Source organism: Boleophthalmus pectinirostris, unplaced genomic scaffold (assembly GCF_026225935.1).
Source record: "Boleophthalmus pectinirostris isolate CB_2022bp ecotype Guang Dong unplaced genomic scaffold, ASM2622593v1 HiC_scaffold_11, whole genome shotgun sequence".
NCBI classification, from domain to species: domain Eukaryota; kingdom Metazoa; phylum Chordata; class Actinopteri; order Gobiiformes; family Gobiidae; genus Boleophthalmus; species Boleophthalmus pectinirostris.
Window position 1 is genome coordinate 3,096,415 of NW_026570994.1, and position 21,220 is coordinate 3,117,634.

The following is a 21,220-nucleotide window of genomic DNA, read 5'->3' on the forward strand; positions in this document are numbered from 1 at the left end:
AAACCTTATTCCACAGTCCTTTTGCCTCCTGTTAGAAAGTTAAAAGACCAGAAAACTATTTCTTTCACATATATCTGAGCAAAATACAGAGGATTACCATCACGACTGAACTCCACTCAGGTCTGTGAAATTTGTGAAAAGTGCTCAAAAACAGAGGTGGGTAGAGTGGCTAAAAGTTGAACCCAAGTAAGAGTAAAACTTATATATAATAAAAAATATTACTCAAGAAGAAGAACAAAGTAGTGGTCTAAGAAACTCAAGTAAGACTCAAGTACGAGTAACTTAAAGAGGAGCTGTCGATACGTAATATTTGATTTATAATTAAAAATAAATACAGAATATAAAAAAAAAAAAAAAAGCACAACATCTGGTCGTTTCAAAGGACAGCGTAAGAGTATTGATTGGCAAGAATACTCAAGCAGGAGTAAAAGTACAATTTATTTAAAAACTGAGTACGACAGACCTCTGCTTCTGAACTCATCATGGTGACTGACCTACAGCCCCCTCTAGTGGAAGAGGCAGGTGAAGAAAGAAACACCCCTGGAGAAGATCAATCATGTGCAGAACTTGTGGCCCTAAATAAAAATAAAAGAAATTTGAAAAAAAAAAAAATGTTGATGTCACATACACATACACACACACACACACACACACACACACTGCTGGCTCCTGATTGGCTGATATGGGCGCACAGCAGGGCACCACACCCATTGGCCCTGGTCTGACTTTGTACTGGTTCTTTTGTGTTTGGTGAATGAGACGTGCACAGAGGTGAGTGAAAACAATACACCACAACATATTTTTATTTATTAGAGAAAAATTTGCACTCCATTTCACTTTAAAATTACAAAATATATTCTGAAATAAAAATGACTTGTATAGCATTGAGATATTTCTTATTTTTAATATTACCTTTCAAAAAAATATCTGCCAGTGTGGTAAGAATTCCAGTTTTATTTTTGGTCTAAGTTGTATGAAGTGGCAGATTGATTCAAGATGCAGTAAGTAACTTTTCTGGTGAAGGGTCCACTGTCAGCTTGTTTCCATGGAGATGTTATTGCCTTGTCTGGAATGTTCCACAGTATGGCATTAAACATATCTATATTCATGGAGACAAGCAGGTGATGCGAATGTGTGTTTGACAAGGTTTCTTTTGCTATTAAAAAGTTGCAGTTAGTTAACATGAGATTAATGCTGTACTGTGGAGTATTCCAGGTACAGTAGTAACATCTCTTACATAGTGCACTTTTAAGATTAAATAATATCAAATAAACACATAAAAACAATCAAACATTCTGATAAGAGAAACCGTAACAACTGCACATTAAGAAGTTTTTTTTGTTTTGTTTTAATGTTGTTGTGCATTACCTTGAGTCTGACAATTCAATATAATATCAGGATATTTACTGATACTAAAACAATGGATGATATATTGCAATTTATCAGTGATTACTTATTTATTTTTTATTTTATTTATTTATGCATTTATTTTGGGCAAGATTTACATTCTTATACAATGGAACATAAAACGTAGTGAAATCATAATACAAATGAAAATAACAACTAAAAATTATTATTATTATCATTATTTTTTGCCCAAAAAGGAGTGGGAAGAAGAAAACTTATTTAATCCCACCACTACTCTTCATAATCTAACACAATGATCTTTCCTTTGCATTTTTCAGACATTTTGAATTAAACTATAATGTCAACTACACCTTCAAAAGAACACAGTTGTATGAAATATAAATATATTTTATGAAACATATTTTAAATCATGAGAATATTAAATGTAACTAATGATTTTTTGTGAAAAATATTATCTAAAAAATCCTTTTGGATCCATTTTGAATCGATTTGAGAATTGTGCACCTCTAGTTGTTGTCTCCTCAAAAACACACCTGGAGTTGTGTTTTGTTTCATTCACACATGTTTGAGTAACTCTTTATTATTAGTCTGTTTACATCTCCAAAGCTCTAAATGCTCTGTTCCACCTTGTGATGTCATGAAGCGGTAGTTTTCAAGTTCACAGCTACTTTTTATGTTTAGCTCAGTAGAGATCGGCAATAGAGTCTTTGCACCTTCACGCGGTACCTATTCCACCATGACACCAGACACACTATGTCATTGACTTCAGCAGCATCGGAGAAACATGGGCAGGTTTTGTTGTGTATTTGGTTGTTCTCGACGCTCTGAAAGGGTTAAAACGATTCTTTTCTTCACTGTTCCTCTGGAAATGACTCATCAGGATCGAACAAGGGAATTATCGAGAAAAAAACGGATTATGGCTCGAGAACATAAACCGTGAAGAGATTTCCAATGGTACCATCAAAACAGTTTCATCAAGGTATTTGTATTTAAATAGTTTCATAGTTTATTTAATGAAAGAAGCACATTTACTAAAATAAAATTTCATTAATTTATCCAGGAAAACCCGCACTAGTTTACGATTCAATGAACCCACACAGGGCTCCTCTGATCAACATGGCGCACGAGTCAAAGAGTCTGTGAGCCGAACCTTGAAAGAATCCTCCTGAAAAGATCCTCGCGAACGTTAGAAAGATCCACTCACAAAAAGTGATTAATTCTAGAAGACACAGTTGTGGATAAACAAGACAATAAAGAAAACATGGGTCCTACGACGAGTGACATGTTTATATGTGCTGGAACATACGGTTTCTACTGCCACTCACACTGCAAATGTTTTCTTTTTACATTTTAGTTCAGTAAAAGTGCTTCTTTCATTAAATAAACTATGAAACAATTTAAATAGCAAATACCTTGATGAAAGTGACGTGAGTGTGTCTTGATGGTACCATAGGAAATCTCTTCGCGGTTTATGTTCTCTAACTATAATCCGCGTCTTTTTCTCGATAATTCCCTTGTTTGATCTTGATGAGTCATTTCCAGAGGAACAGTGAAGAAAAGAATCGTTTTATTCCTTTCAGAGCGTCGAGAACAACCAAATACACAACAAAACCTGCCCATGTTTCTCCGATGCTGCTGAAGTCAATGACATAGTGTGCCCGGTGTCACGGTGGTGTAGGTACCGTTGTCGTGGGGACACGTGACGGTGCAAAGCCTCTATTCCAGATATGAAATCATCCAAATGATTCTAGTGAAGGTGTCCGAAGTTTAAAAACGCAAAGGAGCACATCCTGTATTACCACGTGACATCACAACGTTGAAGAGAGTGTTTTCTGTTTGAGTCTAAATACGCAGGGCTTGTGAGTTAAACATGAATGAAACAAAACAAGTCCAGGTTTGTTTGTGATGAGGAAACATTAGAACATAGATCAGAAAACAGCATCATATTGGCTCTTTAACTGATATTTAGAGTATTTATAATGACTAAAAGTTACGTTGGCCTCTGCTCACGTGTGGTGTCTGTTTCTCCTAGAGGTGAGAGGTCATGACTGAGACTCCTCCCACTGAGACTCCTCCCATTCCTCCCACTCCTCCCATGTATTCGTACCACGATTACTTTGAAACCCTAGCGCCTCTCGAAGAGACCATCGCTGGACAGACCACTGGTGAGAGCACAAACTGTCAAAACCGACCAGGCTTATGTTTAAAGATGATATATTGTGCTTGTGTCTGCAGTTTAGTTATAATTTATGACACTCGCGGTTCATCGTGTGATCATTTGCACATTTTAAATCGCAGTATTCATCCAAAATGACAAATCCGCTGAGTTCCCCGTTAGAAAAATGTGGTGCCACAACAAAGACCTGGATTTTTACAGTTTAAGAAAATAAAACTGGAGAACGAAGTAGGTCCGAAGCAGTGGTCGTGTACCGGTGGAGCTGAAAACAGGAGTTGGTTGTCGAAATAAGCGATTAATAGTTGGAAGAGAAATGCACGAATCGCTCCAAATACAATTTCGAGAGTGTAAATGAAAAGGAAACAACGATTAAAAAATGTTAAAGTTCTAAAAAGTCAATCTTGTATTATAGGCCCACTTTAAATTTCAGACAATATGATATGATAACGATCAACATTTGTGAAGCAACGAAAAGTTAGTTAGTTTGCCGTAGACTTATAATGACATTCGCCCTTCATCTGAAATACTTTTTGATATCATTCTAGAGTAGCATGAGTGTAGATCTATTCATGGGTTTCTGACTGCAAGGACGTAGGTTTGGTCTCAGTTTTGGCGGGAACATTATCAGCTAACCCCCCATGAAACCAACTGATAGATTACTTGATTAACAGATGAATTATATAATATTGTTGACTTTTCATATGATGCACACTGCAAAAACCAAACAGCACATCTTTATACATAAAAAAAGGGGTCAAATGGGATAAAAAGTTGTGTTTATGTTTTATGAATTCTTTCCAAAACAAGTGAAAGTAAGTGAGAGCTGTTTTCATTTTTCAGTTTGTGCCCATTGTTCTTCTAAGATGATTGTTTAGTGGAGAACAGTGATGTAGAAGTTTGTAGTAGATTTCTCTTTGCTTGTTGGTGATGAGATATTTGTGAGATCATGTCCATACATTTTTCCATGGAATATTGTCAGTAGAGACAAGTTTAATTGAAGATGAAGCCAAGTAAGTTCCTTTTGAAAAGTTTTTCAAAGTTTGGTGCAGCGTCTTCACTCACACCTGCTCAAGCCGACATCTCCGGGTGTGGCCCTGTCCTGCCACTTCCCCAGTTTAGGCTCCTGGCTCCACTAATGACATCACTCTGCTGCAGCCAATGAAACAGTGGCAGGTGTAACCCTGTCGTCATATCACTGAATCAGGGTAGCCGCGGGGTCTTTAAAGTCTTACAAAGGTCTTAAATTCCATGCTCCTAAACTAAGGTCTTAAAAAGTCTTCAGTTATGTTGTCCAAGTCATACTTAAATTTCATTTGCCTATTTTTTTTTTTTGTATTCTCAACTAGGCTGCAGTGCAATGTTAAATGGAGGGGGGGAAAAAAACAATGATGTGAAATCAGGTAACGTGAATGAACGTCTAATTTGGAGTCTGCACAATCAATACTTTGGTTTCAGTAGAGTGGAGGAAGACATTGAATGGATCATGAGGAAGTGTAGGGTTAAATTCTAGATATAGTAGTTGGTTGGTCATTGTTAGAACTGGATTTGGTGTTTTTCGCCTGCATAATGGGTGTGAAGTTGGTCTTAATATTCATTTAAGTCGTCTTAAAAAGCTCTTTAAAAAGTCTTACATTTGGGGTAGTCAAACCTGGGGATACACTGTGAATACATCAGAACATCTAATAAACAAAATGTGAACTAAAACCTGTTCAATTAATACTTCTGAGTTTGGAAAAATACTAGAATTATTAAAATAAAGTGGCAAATATTGGTGGGGACTATTTTGTCTTCCCCAGATAGTGGCTGTGACATGTCCCCACCGTCCCCATGCAAACCTACGCCCTTGTCTGACTGATACAAATTTGGACCGTTGTCATAGCGATGAACTCATTAAAATATAATATGTGTGTATCTGTTTGAATGGGGAAAAGTCCTTAAAATGGCACCATGTAACAAGCAGAAAACCATGAATAGAAAAAGAAACCACACTTTTTTAGATAAAAAGGATACAAATAAATAATGAAGTTCATCAAAAAGGACAATTATGTAAAGCAGTTGATGTGAGGAGCAGTGGACATGAACAGAAGAGTGTGTTTGTTATCAGGTCGGCCCACGCGTTCATGCCCAGGCCGAGCTGCTCCTCTCTGGGCAGGACCTCTCCTCGTGTGGGGCTGGAGCTCTGGAGATAAGGACCCAAGACCAACACAGTCTCACTCTAATATTAAACTCAGTGTGGGGTTTTGGACGAGAGATAATTTTGTATAATTCAACTTTTGTAACCGTCAAACAAGTAGCAAGAGTTTAAAAAACAAATGGACTTTTTCAAGCTTTTAACCATGTGGATTTGTTTTTCCATGTTTTTTTAGTGTCTGTTTTTTGTAATATTTTTCCTAGTTCTGTTTTTGTAAGTTATTCTTATGTTTTGTAGATGTTTACGAGTTAAGGGATTTCTTTTTGCTTCCAACACCAACACTCAAAGTCAGAAATAAGTAAAAACATCTTTAGTCTGTGAAAAAATCCCTCAGTCGTCCAGGTAGAATCAAGGCAAAGAAGAAATTCAATTTGTCAAAATAAACTTTGTCCAGTTGATAAATTGAATTACTCCTTTGCCAAACATCTTTAGTCCTTAAGTTCATTTTCCGTGTTCTTCCTAAAAAATGTTGTGATTCATTTTGGTTGTAACAGCCCCAAAAACAACAGTTATTTTATGTAAATCAATTTTAGTGGACGACTTCATCGAATAAAACACACGCACACTTTTAAACTCAAGCTTTTTTAATGTCTGAGAAAATGTCTTGAAAAATAAATTTACATTTCATTTCAAAACAGTAGACAAAGGTAAAGTCCTTGTCCAGAACTGAAGAGACTAAAGTTAAAGTGACATTTTACTTTAAGTTGTTGACTAGGGATGTCACAATAACCAAAATATCTTGATATCGTATCGTCAAAAGTCTCACCATAATATCGAATCACAAGTTCCTTTACTTCAATCCATTGTTTTATAGCAGCAACAGCTTATAAACATCGGAAACTACATATCCCATGATTCATTTCAGCACAGACAACATGAAGAAATATGTTTTTTACTTAAATTCTTAGGATAATGATGAAAATAATTCACACCAAAATCTTGTCAAGTTATTTTAAAGGCAACAAAGTGTCTTATCTACAATTATATCAGCCTCTCCAAAATATCGCAATAAATATCGTACCGTGAGCTGCAAATTGTGATAATATCGTACCGAGAGATTTGGATATCGTTACATCCCTATTGTTATTGACTTGCAAACTCTTTTCTGCACAATTTGCAATAAACGACGCCTGTCAGTACTTCCATCGGGTCGTTTTTTTAAAAAGAAATTTACCGTGCAGCAGACCCAGAGGCTTTCATGCTCCCCTGTTGTCGTCGGAACTGTGTGCATCAGTATAAGTGGTGTATCACAACATGGTGCAGTGACAAATCTTCCGCGTTGTTTGGCAAACAGCAATAAAATGCTCTAATATTTCATGCATTTTCTTTGTAATTAATGAATCGTAATTAATGGGTTAATGTCCCACCCCTACTTTCACGTCATTCAAACTGGTATTAGTAATCCTTTAGAAAACCGTCAACAACTTCCCAGGATTGTGACGTCATAGATAAAAGCCGTGCGTAGTTTTTAAGTCCATAAACTCTCGGCAGACTCATTTGAAATATTTCTGCCGTCAAATCCCTTTAAGTTCATTACCGCTGAGTGTTTATATAGTCGGACATGTTTCCCATTACGCTGTTTAATTGTTTTTGCTGTTGTAATTCCTTCTGCTGCCACTAGATGGAAAGCTGCAACAGATCCGAGTATGGGGAGCACTGAGGGTGTGAAAAGTATTTTGATTAGCCATTATTTAAAGTTTTTAAATCATGAAAGTCCACATTGCCAAGAGTATTTTGAGACTTGTACAGTGTGTTTAAGCAGCTTTGACATTTTCACAGTTTTGATGATTAAAATGGGTTTAGTTTGTATTATTATTCACTTTGACTACTACTTTGACTACTACTAAACTACTGCTGAGTACTTGCACACTGATTGTTTTTTGATCGCAGACTGAAAACTCAACTGAAACTTATATAACATGCTCTGATTTGTCTGTTGTCTTGACAGGTGGTATGTCGCCCGCCATGATTGGAGGTAAGTCTGGTTGTTGTGTACCGCAGTTATGTAATCAGAGTACAAATGATGAGTAACTGTATTCAGTTACAGTTACTGTTTCAGTGAGTGGTAATTGGATTACAGTTACTTTGTTGGAATAAATGGATTACACGGCGCAATTTTCCTGTTTTTACATTTTGGGCTATATCCCCCCCCCCCCCCTTTTTTTTTTTTTTGTCCCGGTAATTTTACTCTTTGCCAGAAACTAAACCAGGTCTAAACTAGATCTAAACCAGGTCTTAAACAGGTCTAAAACCAGGACTAAAACAGGACTAAAACCAGGTCTAAACTACAGCTAAACTAGATCTAAAACAGGTCTAAACCAGGACTAAACCAGGACTAAAAAAGGACTAAACCAGGTCTAAACTAGATCTAAACCAGATCTAAAACAGGTCTAAAACAGGTCTAAACTAGATCTAAACCAGGTCTTAAACAGGTCTAAAACCAGGACTAAACCAGGACTAAAACAGGACTAAAACCAGGTCTAAACTACAGCTAAACTAGATCTAAAACCAGGTCTAAACCAGGACTAAACCAGGACTAAAAAAGGACTAAACCAGGTCTAAACTAGGTCTAAAACCAGGTCTAAACATGGACTAAACCAGGACTAAAAAAGGACTAAACCAGGTCTAAACTAGATCTAAACCAGGACTAAACCAGGTCTAAACCAGGATTAAACCAGGACTAAACTACAGCTAAATTAGATCTAAACCAGGTCTAAAATAAGTCTAAAACCAGGTCTAAACCAGGTCTAAACCAGGTCTAAACCAGGTCTAAACCAGGACTAAAACAGGACTAAAACAGGACTAAATCCTGCTGTGTGGACGTGTCTCCTCGTCTTCTATCAATAATATTTTTAATTTGGTTCAGTAAAGTCTGGACTTTTTATTTTCTTTTAGCAGATAAAACTTCTTATGTTATGATATCCTCGTCTTTGCTTCTCTACAGAAAATCAAGTAATCCAAAGTATTCAGATTACATTACTCACTTTAAGTAATTTAATGGATTACGGTACAAACTACATTCTGGGGTGTGTAATCTGTAGGGGAATACATTTTAAAAGTCACCTTCCCAACACTGACAGCGGGGTGTGTTTGTGAGCAGGGATCTCTGGAGCGATCCTCGTGGCTCTGCTCGCCGTCGCCGCCCTGCTGTTGTGGTACATGTACCGCCAGACGGGCTCATACTCCACCACCGAGGACAAAGGCCGGGACTCGGACCAGGAGCCGGACCAGGAGCCGGGCCAGAGCAGAGACCAGGAGGAAGACCAGGATCTAGAAGAGAAGGAGGAAGAAGAAGACGAGGAGAGCGCACAGCCACCGACCACTGGAGAGGAAGAGTCTTCGTAATCGAAACTCACATTTTTTATTTATATATTTTTATCCATTTGTATTTTTTTTTTATTTGTTTTTTAATTCATATTTGGAACAATTTCAGTCTTCTTAAAGTGCATCTAACAGAATATTCTAGAACAGAGGTGGACAATTCTTTTTTCCATGGGGCCACATGAGAAACAGAAAATATTGTGGAGCCCAAAATACTTAACTAAATTCTGCATAATATGAATTGTATTTCTTTATAAAAATCAGTAAATATCATTGTTTTGTTGAGCTGGCCAGACTGGGAAGAGTTTATGTTCTGACTAAGCAATGAAAAAGTGAGGTTGCTTTACAAAAAATGTCACTTAAAAAACACCTCTTTAATAAAAGCAATGCAGCTTTAGTCCATGCATGAGGTCAAATGATAAAATATGTTTATTTTGTAATTCCAAATGAATGAATTTTGGACATATGGCCTCATTTCTTAGTGAGCCAGAGTGTTGGAGACGTGTGGAGACACTTTTTGAAATATTCCATCCAGTCCTTGTATTTGCAGAGGTCACTGGTGCTAGGCTAGTGCATGTCAATGGCCATAGTTAGCCTGTTACTAAAAACAGTCTTACCCACTCCACAAAACACCCAAAACAAATCTATTATTACACCAGACTGTCCATGTGAATGTCTGTGTTGATAGAATAATGTCTGAAATAAAACCAACCTTGCATTTGAAGGATTTCTGTCTGAGCAGCAGTGAGTTGTACATCCTGATAGAAAGCTCGGCAGCGGCGGACTGATATATGAGAAAATAGTCCCTCAACATGTGACGATTCATGCGACACAAAGTTAGTTTTATTTCAAACATTATTCTATCAACACAGACATTTACATGGACAGTCTGGTGTAATAATAGATTTGTTTGGGGTGTTTTGTGGAGTGGGTAACACTGTTTTTAGTGGCAGGAGAACTATGACCATTGACATGCACTAGTCTAACACCAGTGACCTCTGCAAATACAAGGACTGGATGGAATATTTCAAAAAGTGTCTCCACACGTCTCCAACACTCTGGCTCACTAGGAAATGAGGCCCTATGTCCAAAATTCCAGACTGTCCCTTTAAACATAATATAGTAAAGTTTAGTTTATTTTCATACCGTTTCGACTGCTCACTTAGGGATTTGTGATATATCGTTTCCAGTATCGGTATCGGTCAGTATTATTATTATTATTTATATATTTATTTCGGTCACAGGGATATTTTAACATTATTTAACAGACAGTCATATTTAACATACACAGACCGAAAAGGTGCAGGCTGAACCTTGACGCCGCCATGACACCAGGCACACTATGTCATTGACTTCAGCAGCACCAGAGAAACATGGGCAGGTTTTGTTGTGTATTTGGTTGTTCTCGACTCTCTGAAAGGAATAAAACGATTCTTTTCTTCACTGTTCCTCTGGAAATGACTCATCAAGATCAAACAAGGGAATTATCGAGAAAAAGACGCGGATTATAGTTAGAGAACATAAACCGTGAAGAGATTTCCTATGGTACCATCAAGACACACTCACGTCACTTTCATCAAGGTATTTGCTATTTAAATTGTTTCATAGTTTATTTAATGAAAGAAGCACTTTTACTGAACTAAAATGTAAAAAGAAAACATTTGCAGTGTGAGTGGCAGTAGAAACTGGATCTTCCAGCACATATAAACATGTCACTCGTCGTAGGACCATGTTTTCTTTATTGTCTTGTTTATCCACAACTATGTCTTCTGGAATTAATCACTTTTTGTGAGTGGATCTTTCTAACGTTCGCGAGGATCTTTTCATGGCCGATTCTTTCGAGGTTCAGCTCACAGACTCTTCGACTCGTGCATCATGTTGATCACAGGAGCCCAGTGTGGGTTCATTGAATCGTAAACTAGTGCAGGATTTCCTGGTTAAATTAATGAAGTTTTTGTTCAGTAAATGTGCTTCTTTCATTAAATAAACTATGAAACTATTTAAATAGCAAATACCTTGTTGAAACTTCAGGTGTCTTGATGGGACCATTGGAAATGTCTTCGTGGTTTATTTTTGCTAGCTATAATCTGTGTCTTTTTTTCGATAATTCTCTTGTTTGATCCTGATGAGTCATTTCCAGAGGAACAGTGAAGAAACGATTCATTTTATCCCTTTCAGAGCGTCTAGAACAACCAAATACACAACAAAACCTGCCCATGTTTCTCTGATGCTACTGAAGTCAGTGACATAGTGTGCCCGGTGTCATGGCGGCGTAGGTACCGTATAGGGGTCACATGACGGTGCAAAGCCTCTATTCTCCACATAAATACATGGTGTTATTATTCTTAACTTAATTTTCCTGGTGGAGGGTCTGCTAACTGCTTTACTCCGTGGAGATGTTATTGCTCTGTCTGGAATGTTTCACAGCATGACATTTAACCTTTTTATCTTCATGAAAACCAAACCAGGTCAAGTTGCAGGTCGGATCTGCGGAGAAGCGACCCCGCTCACAGTCAGAATGTCTGTCTGTAGATCTGTTTAATGTCACACTGTGGAACATTCCAGGTAGAGCAATAACATACACAAAGAAACAAGCAGATGACGGAATCTCAACCAAAAATAGTGCACCTCTAAGATAAATCTGTGGGGTTTTAAAAGCAAAAAATTTGTATCGACACATATCGGATATCGGTATCGTGTTAGGAAACCCATATCGGTCCTTCACCATGCTCACCAGCTTCGTGGTTTAAACAGGTCTTGGTGGAGTCTCCCTACAGGTGGAGGCAGAACAACAGCGCCCTCTGCAGTCCCACTTCTTCACGACCGTATCCTCTAAGTGTTAAAAGTCAGAATTAGAAAAACATGAAAACAGGTCAAAATTCAATGAATGTAATTTATTTCCTTGTTTTTTTTTCATGGTGTAAATATATGAAGTCACATTTTTACATTTAGGAGACTTTTTTGTTTGTTTTTTGTTTTTTAAACCATGTCAAATTTGAATAAAATAAAATATCCTACAATCTGTTATGTTTCCAAACTGTTTACATTGATACATTGTTTTGTGACAAATAGTTTTGAGAGAAATTTGTGTTTAAAAAAAAAAAAAAAAAAAAAAAAGGTTAAAATGACTGAGGATATGAGGTAAAACTGAGTCAGGTCTTGGGATAAATAAAACAACCGGATTAAAGCCTGACCAGGATTGATCATTTTCAAAGTGTCCTATGAAATCTTTTATACAGAAAAAATATATCAGCATAAACATCATTTTTGTAAATACTCAATCCAGAATACAGTTTTGAAATTTTGCCTTAAAAATACCCCAAAAATATGTAGAAATTATAACAGGAAGAATGAAGAGTAAAATAGAATCGTCCATGAACTTTTTCCATTTCTTTTCTTTTTAGTATGAATCTAATAATACAGCTTTTAAAGAGGGAAATGTATATAAACTGTTAAAACTTGAAAAATAATGTACCATCATGATCTATTCTTTTTACCTCTAAATATATCTGCCATATGCATTTTTTTAATCTCCCCTGTTTATATGACTTTGATCCAAAGCAAATGGTTTAGATTTCAGTATTACCTGTTATATTATTATTCCTATTTGCATTTTCACATCAAATATTTCAATAGAAAAGGGGACGTTCATTTATTTAGGGTCAGGCACAAGAAAGTGGAGTCCCGACGCCCTCTGGTGGTGACTTTTAAAAATTAAATTAATAAGTAAAAGCAAGAGAGTGAGCTTCTATTTTCCTTTCCCATATACAGTACTGTACTAGTACTATACTACTATACTACTATACTATAGTACTATAGTACTGTAATGTACACAGCATGAAAAGTAATTTGAAGGGCCTTAATGTGCATAATGTACTGTATTTCATACAACAGTACTGCGAAAAATATGTAAATGAACTGGAATTTGTAATATCTCAAGTAATATTGTACAGTATAACAGTACTTTTACTTGAATAATATATTACACAGTATAACAGTACATTTACTTGAGTAATATATTGTACAGTGTAACAGTACTTTTACTTGAGTAATATATATAGTACAGTGCAACAGTACTTTTACTAGAGTAAAAGTTGTGCTTCCTCCTCTCACTGTGAGTGAGTCTAAAGTGACATAAGTTTTATGTAACAATCTGAAATGATTTGCACATTTGTCTTAGTTTGTCTCATTTTTATGGACTGTCCTTTGAAAACTCCAGATTTTGTGCATTATTTAATGTTTTGTCCTTCAAATTCCATTCACTTCAAATTCAGTTGAAGTTACACATTTCTTGTACCACTACTTTGTCTTTCTACTTGAGTAATATTATGAAGTAAACGTACTTCTACTTGAATGTTATTTTGGATTCCTGTACCAGCACAGGTAAAAGTATTCACTCTAACACCTATTTCAGTAATTAACACGTGGTTTAAGACGACATCACGACATTCTAGAGGCAACAATATTTAGATTTTAATTGAACGTTTCAGAACTTTTAACCATATTAAGTAGTTTGCTTTACCCTCTGAGGTTGTATTTGGAGTGATTCATGTTTGAGTCATCTTTATTGTCCTGTATTCAAGATGAAAAAACAGACACAGGCCCTTTAATAAATACTTTTACTAGAAAACACAATGATCAATAGGAAAATCTGCCTCTTGCCCCCGTCTATGACATCATCACATTCTAGAATCTGAACACAAGAGAAACTTTGATCAAATTATTTATGTAGAATTGAATATTAGTCTCAAATAACTGAAGGTTTATTTTGGTGTTATGATCCTAACATTTCAAACTTGATGATTTTTATACTAAGGAACAGACTTGATTCTTAATACTGACTCCGATACCATGATGATATTTTTTTTAAAAGAAAAAAGTTAACATTGAGACCATGGCAATAAACACTGTGTATTATGGCTATGACATGAGCACCCCCTACTGGTGACACATGACAATGTCCATTCTACAGTTGGGCTAGTTTCTGGTTGGTACTAAATGCTTATTGTTATTAAAAATGTTAACTAGCACTAAAGGTGCACTGTGTAACCTTTTTGATTAAGCGTCCTCATCAGGGCTGGGGATCATTCAGAAGTTGTCGGTATGATACAAACCTCGATACATAGACCACGATACAATACATATCTGGATACAGTGCACTTCCATTCAGTACAATTCAATACAATATATTTCAAATCAATTCGATATGGTTCAGTAAAACATAATGACTAAATCGTGGCTGTGACACTAAAAGTCTTTGTTAAACCACTTCTTGTGGTTCATATGAAAAACACCCATTTTAATCATCAGAAGAGTAAAAATGTCAAATATGTCACATAAATCAGTTTCCTTCCTCTAAACAAGCAACAAAACTGTAGCTGTAACTAAATAATTTTGTAAAATTTACAACAACAAAAAATACTCTGGCGAGATATATCGATAGAGTAGCCCATGATATCGACACAGTATCATCACATTAAACGATACGATATATTGATATTTCAATATTTTTGCACACCCCTATTCCTCATGCTCGTCTCCATGGAGATGTGTGACAATATGACATTAAAGAGGTCGTCTTATACAAAATAGATTCTTTGAGCTTTCTATTATGTTTTAACAGGGGTTATAATTGAGGTTTTAGAGTCATCCATGCATGTTTGAGTCATCCATGCATGATTGAGTCATCTAGCGATCTCTCCCGGGCCCTATTCAAACCCTCCTCATGGTTAGCTGTAAGATTCTGTGCAATGCTCAACAAGTCGCACACAGCAACTCGACAAAGCTGATGTGATGTGTAGTAGTTTAATCAACGGGATGCACCCAGATTGTGCTGTGATAGTGTTCTGAAGGGGGAGTGACTTAAGGCAGAGAGCAAAGGAAGGGGAGACTCAGAGCGAGGTCATTCTACACCAAACCTCTGAATGCCCCGCCCATTTCAGATTTGACTGAAAAATTTCGAGGAGGTTCACACACTTTCCAATGGGATTTTTTTTCTCCCAACTCCTTATAATTTTGTCATTAAAAGTTTTGTCAACTCTCCCCTGACCTGTTTTGAGCAGAGTTTTCCAAGGAGCCACTTTCAGATCGCTGCATCTAAAAAACTATTTAAGGTCACTTCTTCAAATTTTCTAGGGTTCAAATTTGTCAAATGTACTTTTACACAGGTGCTTTTGATTTATCACAGATTTCTGGGGCTTGAATTTGCTTGAAAATTCTCCTCTTCAAATCTGAGGGCGTCTTTGAAGGACTGTGGAAAGTGCAGTTTCAAAGACAGAGGTTTCATATTGAACATACATCTTCCCACACATGTTACTGTGGACTTTGTATTTTAAAACTGACCCTCTGTGACCAACGCTCTGGACCACAGGTGTCAAACATATGGCCCGGGGACCAGATCCAGCCCTCCAAGACCTTTAATGTGGCCCTTGGGTGATTTTCTACTAAAATATTTTAATTATATTTTCTATTAAAATCTTGTTAATTTTCTGCGGTGTTTATCACAGCAGCGTCTCCAGTGTCTCTGTACGTGGCCCCTCCCACCAGAGCAGCACAAATGAAGACTTGTCTCTTTCCAAACGCTCTTAAAGGACGATCGTTTTGACTGTTGACCGTGACACCCTCATCAAAAAATGTCCAACATGAGAAAAGTGGAGCCGAGTGCAGGATTTTACAACAAAAATGGACTTATTTATGTTAAAACATTGTGTTGAAATTGAATTTTTCTTAAAGTTTCAGGTTGTTCATAATATTATAATAAGAAAGAGTTCATCAATTAAAAAAGATTTCTGTAACAGATTTGTGTTTCTCTGCACAAATATTTGAACTTGTTATTTTTGGGATTTATATGTCATGAGTTTTCTGATCCGGCCTCTTTGGGATCAAAGTAGGTTGACAAAATGAGTTTGACACTCCTGCTCTAGAAGATATTAAGTGTTAAAAATGGAAAAAAATAATAATTTAGTACCATCTTTACCATGTTATACCAAAAAAAATGACAGCACCCACCAACATAAAACGGACAGTTTTAGAAAGACTAGATGTCTGTTTTTAACATATCCAACATTTGTGATGGTGTTCTGCATTATTTTTCCAAAGCGGGGGGCATTTGGACGTTTGGCATGTTAAGAACTAAACTAGCATGCATGAACCTCCTAGGACCTGAACTCTTGCATGGCTTTATTGATTTGTCTTTGTTGTTTGGGCTGATGGGACCTGATGAGGCGAAAACAAAGAATTATATTTTAACATGATGTTGTTTCTGAGAAAAATTATATCCAGATATAATTTATAAAACATTCATTTTACATTTTAATCATTTTGATGGAACACAATAAAGTCACAATTGAATAATTATTTGCAAAAACAATTTACTAACTAGGAGGATACACATGTTAATTAAAAATGTAACAATAACTGACATACCGTGATATTGTATCATTAAAAGTCTCACAATAATACTAGAAGTTGTCACAATATATTAAATCACAAGTCTCTTCACTTAAATGGTTAGTTATGGTGATTTTACTGACTTTCTTTGTGACTTTAACGTCTTTTTTATTCTGTAAAGCACTTTGAATGACTTTGTCTTGCCTTGCCGTGGTGCAGCAGTAGCTAAAAAACAGAGGGAACTACATAGACCATGATCCTAGACTATGTGAAGAAATGTGTGCAGACTACTAAAGTAGCATATTCACAATTTTTTAAATCTCTCCAAAATATCGTAATAACTATCGAACCGTGAGATGCATATTGTGAAAATATTAGGGCTGGGTATCATTAAGAAGTTGCCGATACGATACATATCTCGATACACAGGCCACGATACGATACATATCTCGATACAGTGCACTTTCGATTCAATATGATATATTTCAAATCGATTCGATACAGTTCAATAAAAAATAAAGGCAAAATCATGGCTGTGATACTAAAAGTCTTAGTTAAACCACTTCTTGTGCAAAGTTCATATGAAACACAAACATTTTAATCATCAAAACAGTGAAAATGTCAAATGTGTCGTATAAATGAGTTTCCTTTGACTCCACAAGCAACAAAACTGTAGCTGTAACAAAATAATTTAGTAACACATCTAAAAATACTCTTGGTGATATATCGATACAGCAGCCCACGATATCGATATTGTATCATCACATTAAACGATACGATATATCGATACTCCGATATTTTTGCACACCCCTAGAAAATATCATCTCATTCTGATATTGTTACATCCCTAATGTCAATACATTGTTTCGGTGGATATAGTTTTGCCAAAACATTCAAAGGAAACATGTTGATCTCATTGTTCTGTGTGAGCAGTTAAAACAGAAGTGTAGAAGTGTAATCGCCTCTTTAATCTTATCGGTAAGGTTGAAAAATCGAAAATCAGATACTAGTTGAATCATTTGAGCAAGTATCCATACAAAAAAAAAGTTAATCTATCGTCCACTGATCTGAAGGTTGGGGGCTCGAATTCCGCTCGCAGATCCACTGGCCCACAGGTTAACTGGTGTGATTTCAGCTCCTACAGATGAATGCTGTCGTTGTGTTGTGTCCTTGGGCAAGACACTGAACCCACCTTGCCCTCAGTGTCTGTGTACACTGGTGTGTGAATGTGTGTGTGGTTCCTTGTTGTAAAACGCTTTGAGCCTTGAGGGTGGAAAAGCGCTACAGAAAAATGTGACCGTTTACTTTAATAATGATGGATCAGTTTTCTATAGCTTTAACACACACACACACACACACACCACTTTCAGACTAGGCAATGTGGGTGATGTGTCTTGCCTAAGGACACAACAACAACGTTTCACCACTGACGCCCCACTGCGGCACCAGGAATTCCCGGTGGTCTCCCATCCAAATACTGAGCAGACCCAGCCCTGCTCAACTTCTGAGACCTGACGAGATCAGACTTTGACAAGAAGATACGGCCAGAACGATGTTGAGCTGAATCAGAACAAGTATTAGAGAACATAGACTAGTACACACCCACAGACCGCTGTAGGACCTTCTTAGTACTTGTTAGAGTAACTAGACATAACATCAGATTTATAATTTGAAATGAATGTAATGTGAGGGATAAAACCTTAATAATGCACAAAATCTGGTGTTTTCAAAGACAGTCTGTGAAAATGAGAGAAAGTAAGACAAATGTCCAAATCATTTCATATTGTCACATAAAACCTTTGTCACTTACAGAGGTGGAACCAAGTCATCGTTTTGTAAGTCTCAAGTAAGTCTAAAGTCTATGAACTCAAGTCCGAGTCAAGTCCCAAGTCCAATACCTGCAAGTCCAAGTCGAGTCTTGAGTCACTGGCCCATAAATCCAAATTAAGTCCAAGTCGTCTGCTTTGAGCTTCAAGTCATTTCAAGTCTTTAAACAAAAATACCAAATATAGTTAGTTTTCTGCAATTTATAAGTAAGTCTTTATTTATGTAGCACTTTTCACAAACATATGTCGCAAAGACACGTTACAGAGCATTTTTATAGATTCATTATTCTTTTTTTCTCCACAACCGGTGATGGTAAACTACTATTGTAGCCACAGCTGCCCTGGGGCAGACTGACAGAAGCACAGCTGCCATGTCAATCGGCGCCATCGGTCTCTCCGACCACCACCATCACTCACCACTTTCATATTAGGCAATGTGGGTTAAGTGTCTTGCCTAAGGACACAACAACAGTTTGTTGTGACTGGCCCTCCTGTGGATCTCCCATCCAAGTACTGACCAGGCCCAGCCCTGCTGAGCTCCTGAGATCTGACGGGCTCAGAGTTTGACAAGCTGGTATGGCCACAATATATGAACTATTTTTAAACTAAATTGTACTTAAAAAAAAATCATAGTATATTTATAAATGAGTATTTCTAGAATATATAAGAGTAGTAGAAATGAAAATGTTTCTTTTTTAAATGTCTTGACAAGATCTTAGACTGAATCATCACAGTCAGAACAAAAAATTATTCAAATTTAAAAGTGCCTCTCAAGTCTTCTCAAGTCACAGGCTTCAAGTCCAAGTCAAGTCCCAAGTCACTGACCTTCAAGTCAAGTCTCAAATCTTAGTCCATTTTATAAAGTCAAGTCTCAAGACCTAAAAATTGTGATTCAAGTCTGACTCGAGTCCAAGTCATGACTTGCAAGTCCAACATTTACTTAATTAATACTACACTGTCAAATTGATAGTACAGAGTCAAAGCTGGGTAGTACTCAGTTACATTTACTTGAGTAACTTCTTAGAGAAATAGTACTTTCATAGCAGTATACTTTTACTCCTACTTGAATAATATTGCTATTGAAGTAACAGTGCTCTTACTAGAGTAAAAGTTTGTGTTTTTTGCACCGCTCCTTCAGATAGAATTGAGTTTGTCTCATTTTTGTGTCTATCCTTTGAAAATACCAGAATGTTGTGTAATGTATTGTCCTTCAGATTAAATTAACTTCAAATTCTAAATCAGATGTTATGTCCTGACAGTTACTCCTTAAGTTACTCTTACTTGAGTGATTTCCTGGAACACTACTGTGTACTTCTACTTGAGTAACATTACTTTGAAGCTATGTTACTCTAGTTGGCTCCTCTCCCCACCTGTGTAGTAGGAGTATTGTGTCTGAAAAGTACTCTGTGAAGTAGAATGAAAATGACTGAAGTATGAGTCCTACCCACCTCTGCACACGGCACACAGGAGTCATCTTTGACCTACTTTTAGTCATACAGTTTATTCATAAATATGCTTTGGTGTTTTACTTAATACTACCTGAGGATGTTGTGAAATCTTTGAAACGTACACAAAAATGTCGTCTAATTCATCTTTTATACTTTACGCGCCCGAGAAAAAACTTGAATAGGCTAAAGTTAGTCCAACAAGACAAAAACAAGACACAACAGGTTCCTTTTAAGGTCTTCTGTTACATATGCGCGCCTGTAATACCAGTGTAACACATAGATCTGTCCCGGGTAACTTCGGAACTTCCTTAAAACGTATGTGAGCGACGGGAGCGCGCGTCGCTTCCGCACCCTTTCTGTCAGACGAGAGCGGGCACGAGCAGCGGGGACGTGCACTTTTTTTTTTTTTTTTTACTCCTCCGTACTTTCACTAAACTCTCCGGGCACATTCAGACCGTTTCACCCGAGCCTCAGCTGAGCCTTTGGTGCGAGAAGTCGGATTACGCGAACCGAGGACGCATGGAACAAGGCCGCGACGCGTCCAGTTTTACGCGCAACAAGTTTAGCGCTCCACGGACACTTAGGAGGATTATTACCCGAGAGATTTGCAGTGTTTTTGGGTGATTCGGAGAAGCGTGTTCAGGTTCGGTCGCGTGAGAAGACCTTGATCCGGGAATTAAGCTGCTTTGCCCCGCCAGATCAGCACCATGAACACGGCGATGTACGCGGTGAAGAAGCGGAAGAAGCCCGTTCAGAAAATGTAAGTGGAAGTCTTGGTTTACGCGCAAGAGCAGCCCGTCTGTATATTGTTTACAAAGAAAGTAGGCTAATGACCCGGACTATATCAGAACTAAACCAGGACTAAATCAGGATTGTACCACGACTACATTAGGTCTAAACCAGATCGAAATCTAAATAGGACATGAGCCAGAAATAACTCCAAGTCGAAACTACAAGTAAACAAGATTAAAATCTCGTGTCTAGACAAAAAATCTGGTCTAGGACTCTCAACTACCAGGACAAATGAAGACTAAATCAGGGCTAATCTTAAACCCGGGTCAAACCTGTAATTAACCTGGTTTAATACAGAACTAAACAATGGTAATAAACTAGTAACTAACATAGACAACTAAACCAGGATTAAACTTGGATCAACCAGGACTGGTTTACACATGAACTAAACCAGAACCAAACCAGTAATTATAAACCAGTACTAACATGGACTAAATCTGGACTAAACCAAGATTAAACGTGGACCAAACCAGGAATGTACCAACTCACTAACCTGGAACAAACCAAGGCTAAAACCAAGACTAAACCAAGACTAAATGAAAAATTGGTCTTGGTTTGGTCTTGGTTTAGTCTTGGTTTAGTCTTGGTTTACTAACATGGACTAAAATGAGACCAAACTAGACATTGCCCAATCTGAACTAAACCAAGACTTGGACCAAATCTGGACTAAACCAGGATTAAACGTGGACCAAACCAGGAATGTACCAAC

General features: G+C 37.0%; 2 protein-coding genes across 4 annotated transcripts in view; both read left to right on the forward strand.

The window, feature by feature from the left end:
- Positions 1–691: 691 nt before the first annotated feature.
- Positions 692–9,453, forward strand: LOC110162215 (small cell adhesion glycoprotein homolog). Its single transcript, XM_020927082.2, has 4 exons — positions 692–771; positions 3,401–3,533; positions 7,684–7,710; positions 8,836–9,453. Exons 2-4 carry the CDS (start codon positions 3,413–3,415, stop codon positions 9,078–9,080), a joined length of 393 nt encoding a protein of 130 aa, XP_020782741.1. The 5' UTR covers positions 692–771; positions 3,401–3,412; the 3' UTR covers positions 9,081–9,453.
- Positions 9,454–20,083: 10,630 nt separating this feature from the next.
- The window catches only part of LOC110162208 (aryl hydrocarbon receptor-like), a 50,369-nt gene continuing 49,232 nt past the window's right edge, over positions 20,084–21,220 (forward strand). For all 3 annotated transcript variants that reach the window (XM_020927073.2, XM_055166093.1, XM_055166098.1), the window contains exon 1: positions 20,084–20,479. In XM_020927073.2, the coding sequence (XP_020782732.2) occupies positions 20,427–20,479 (53 nt within the window). In that variant the 5' untranslated portion in view covers positions 20,084–20,426. The remainder of the gene's footprint in view (positions 20,480–21,220) is intronic.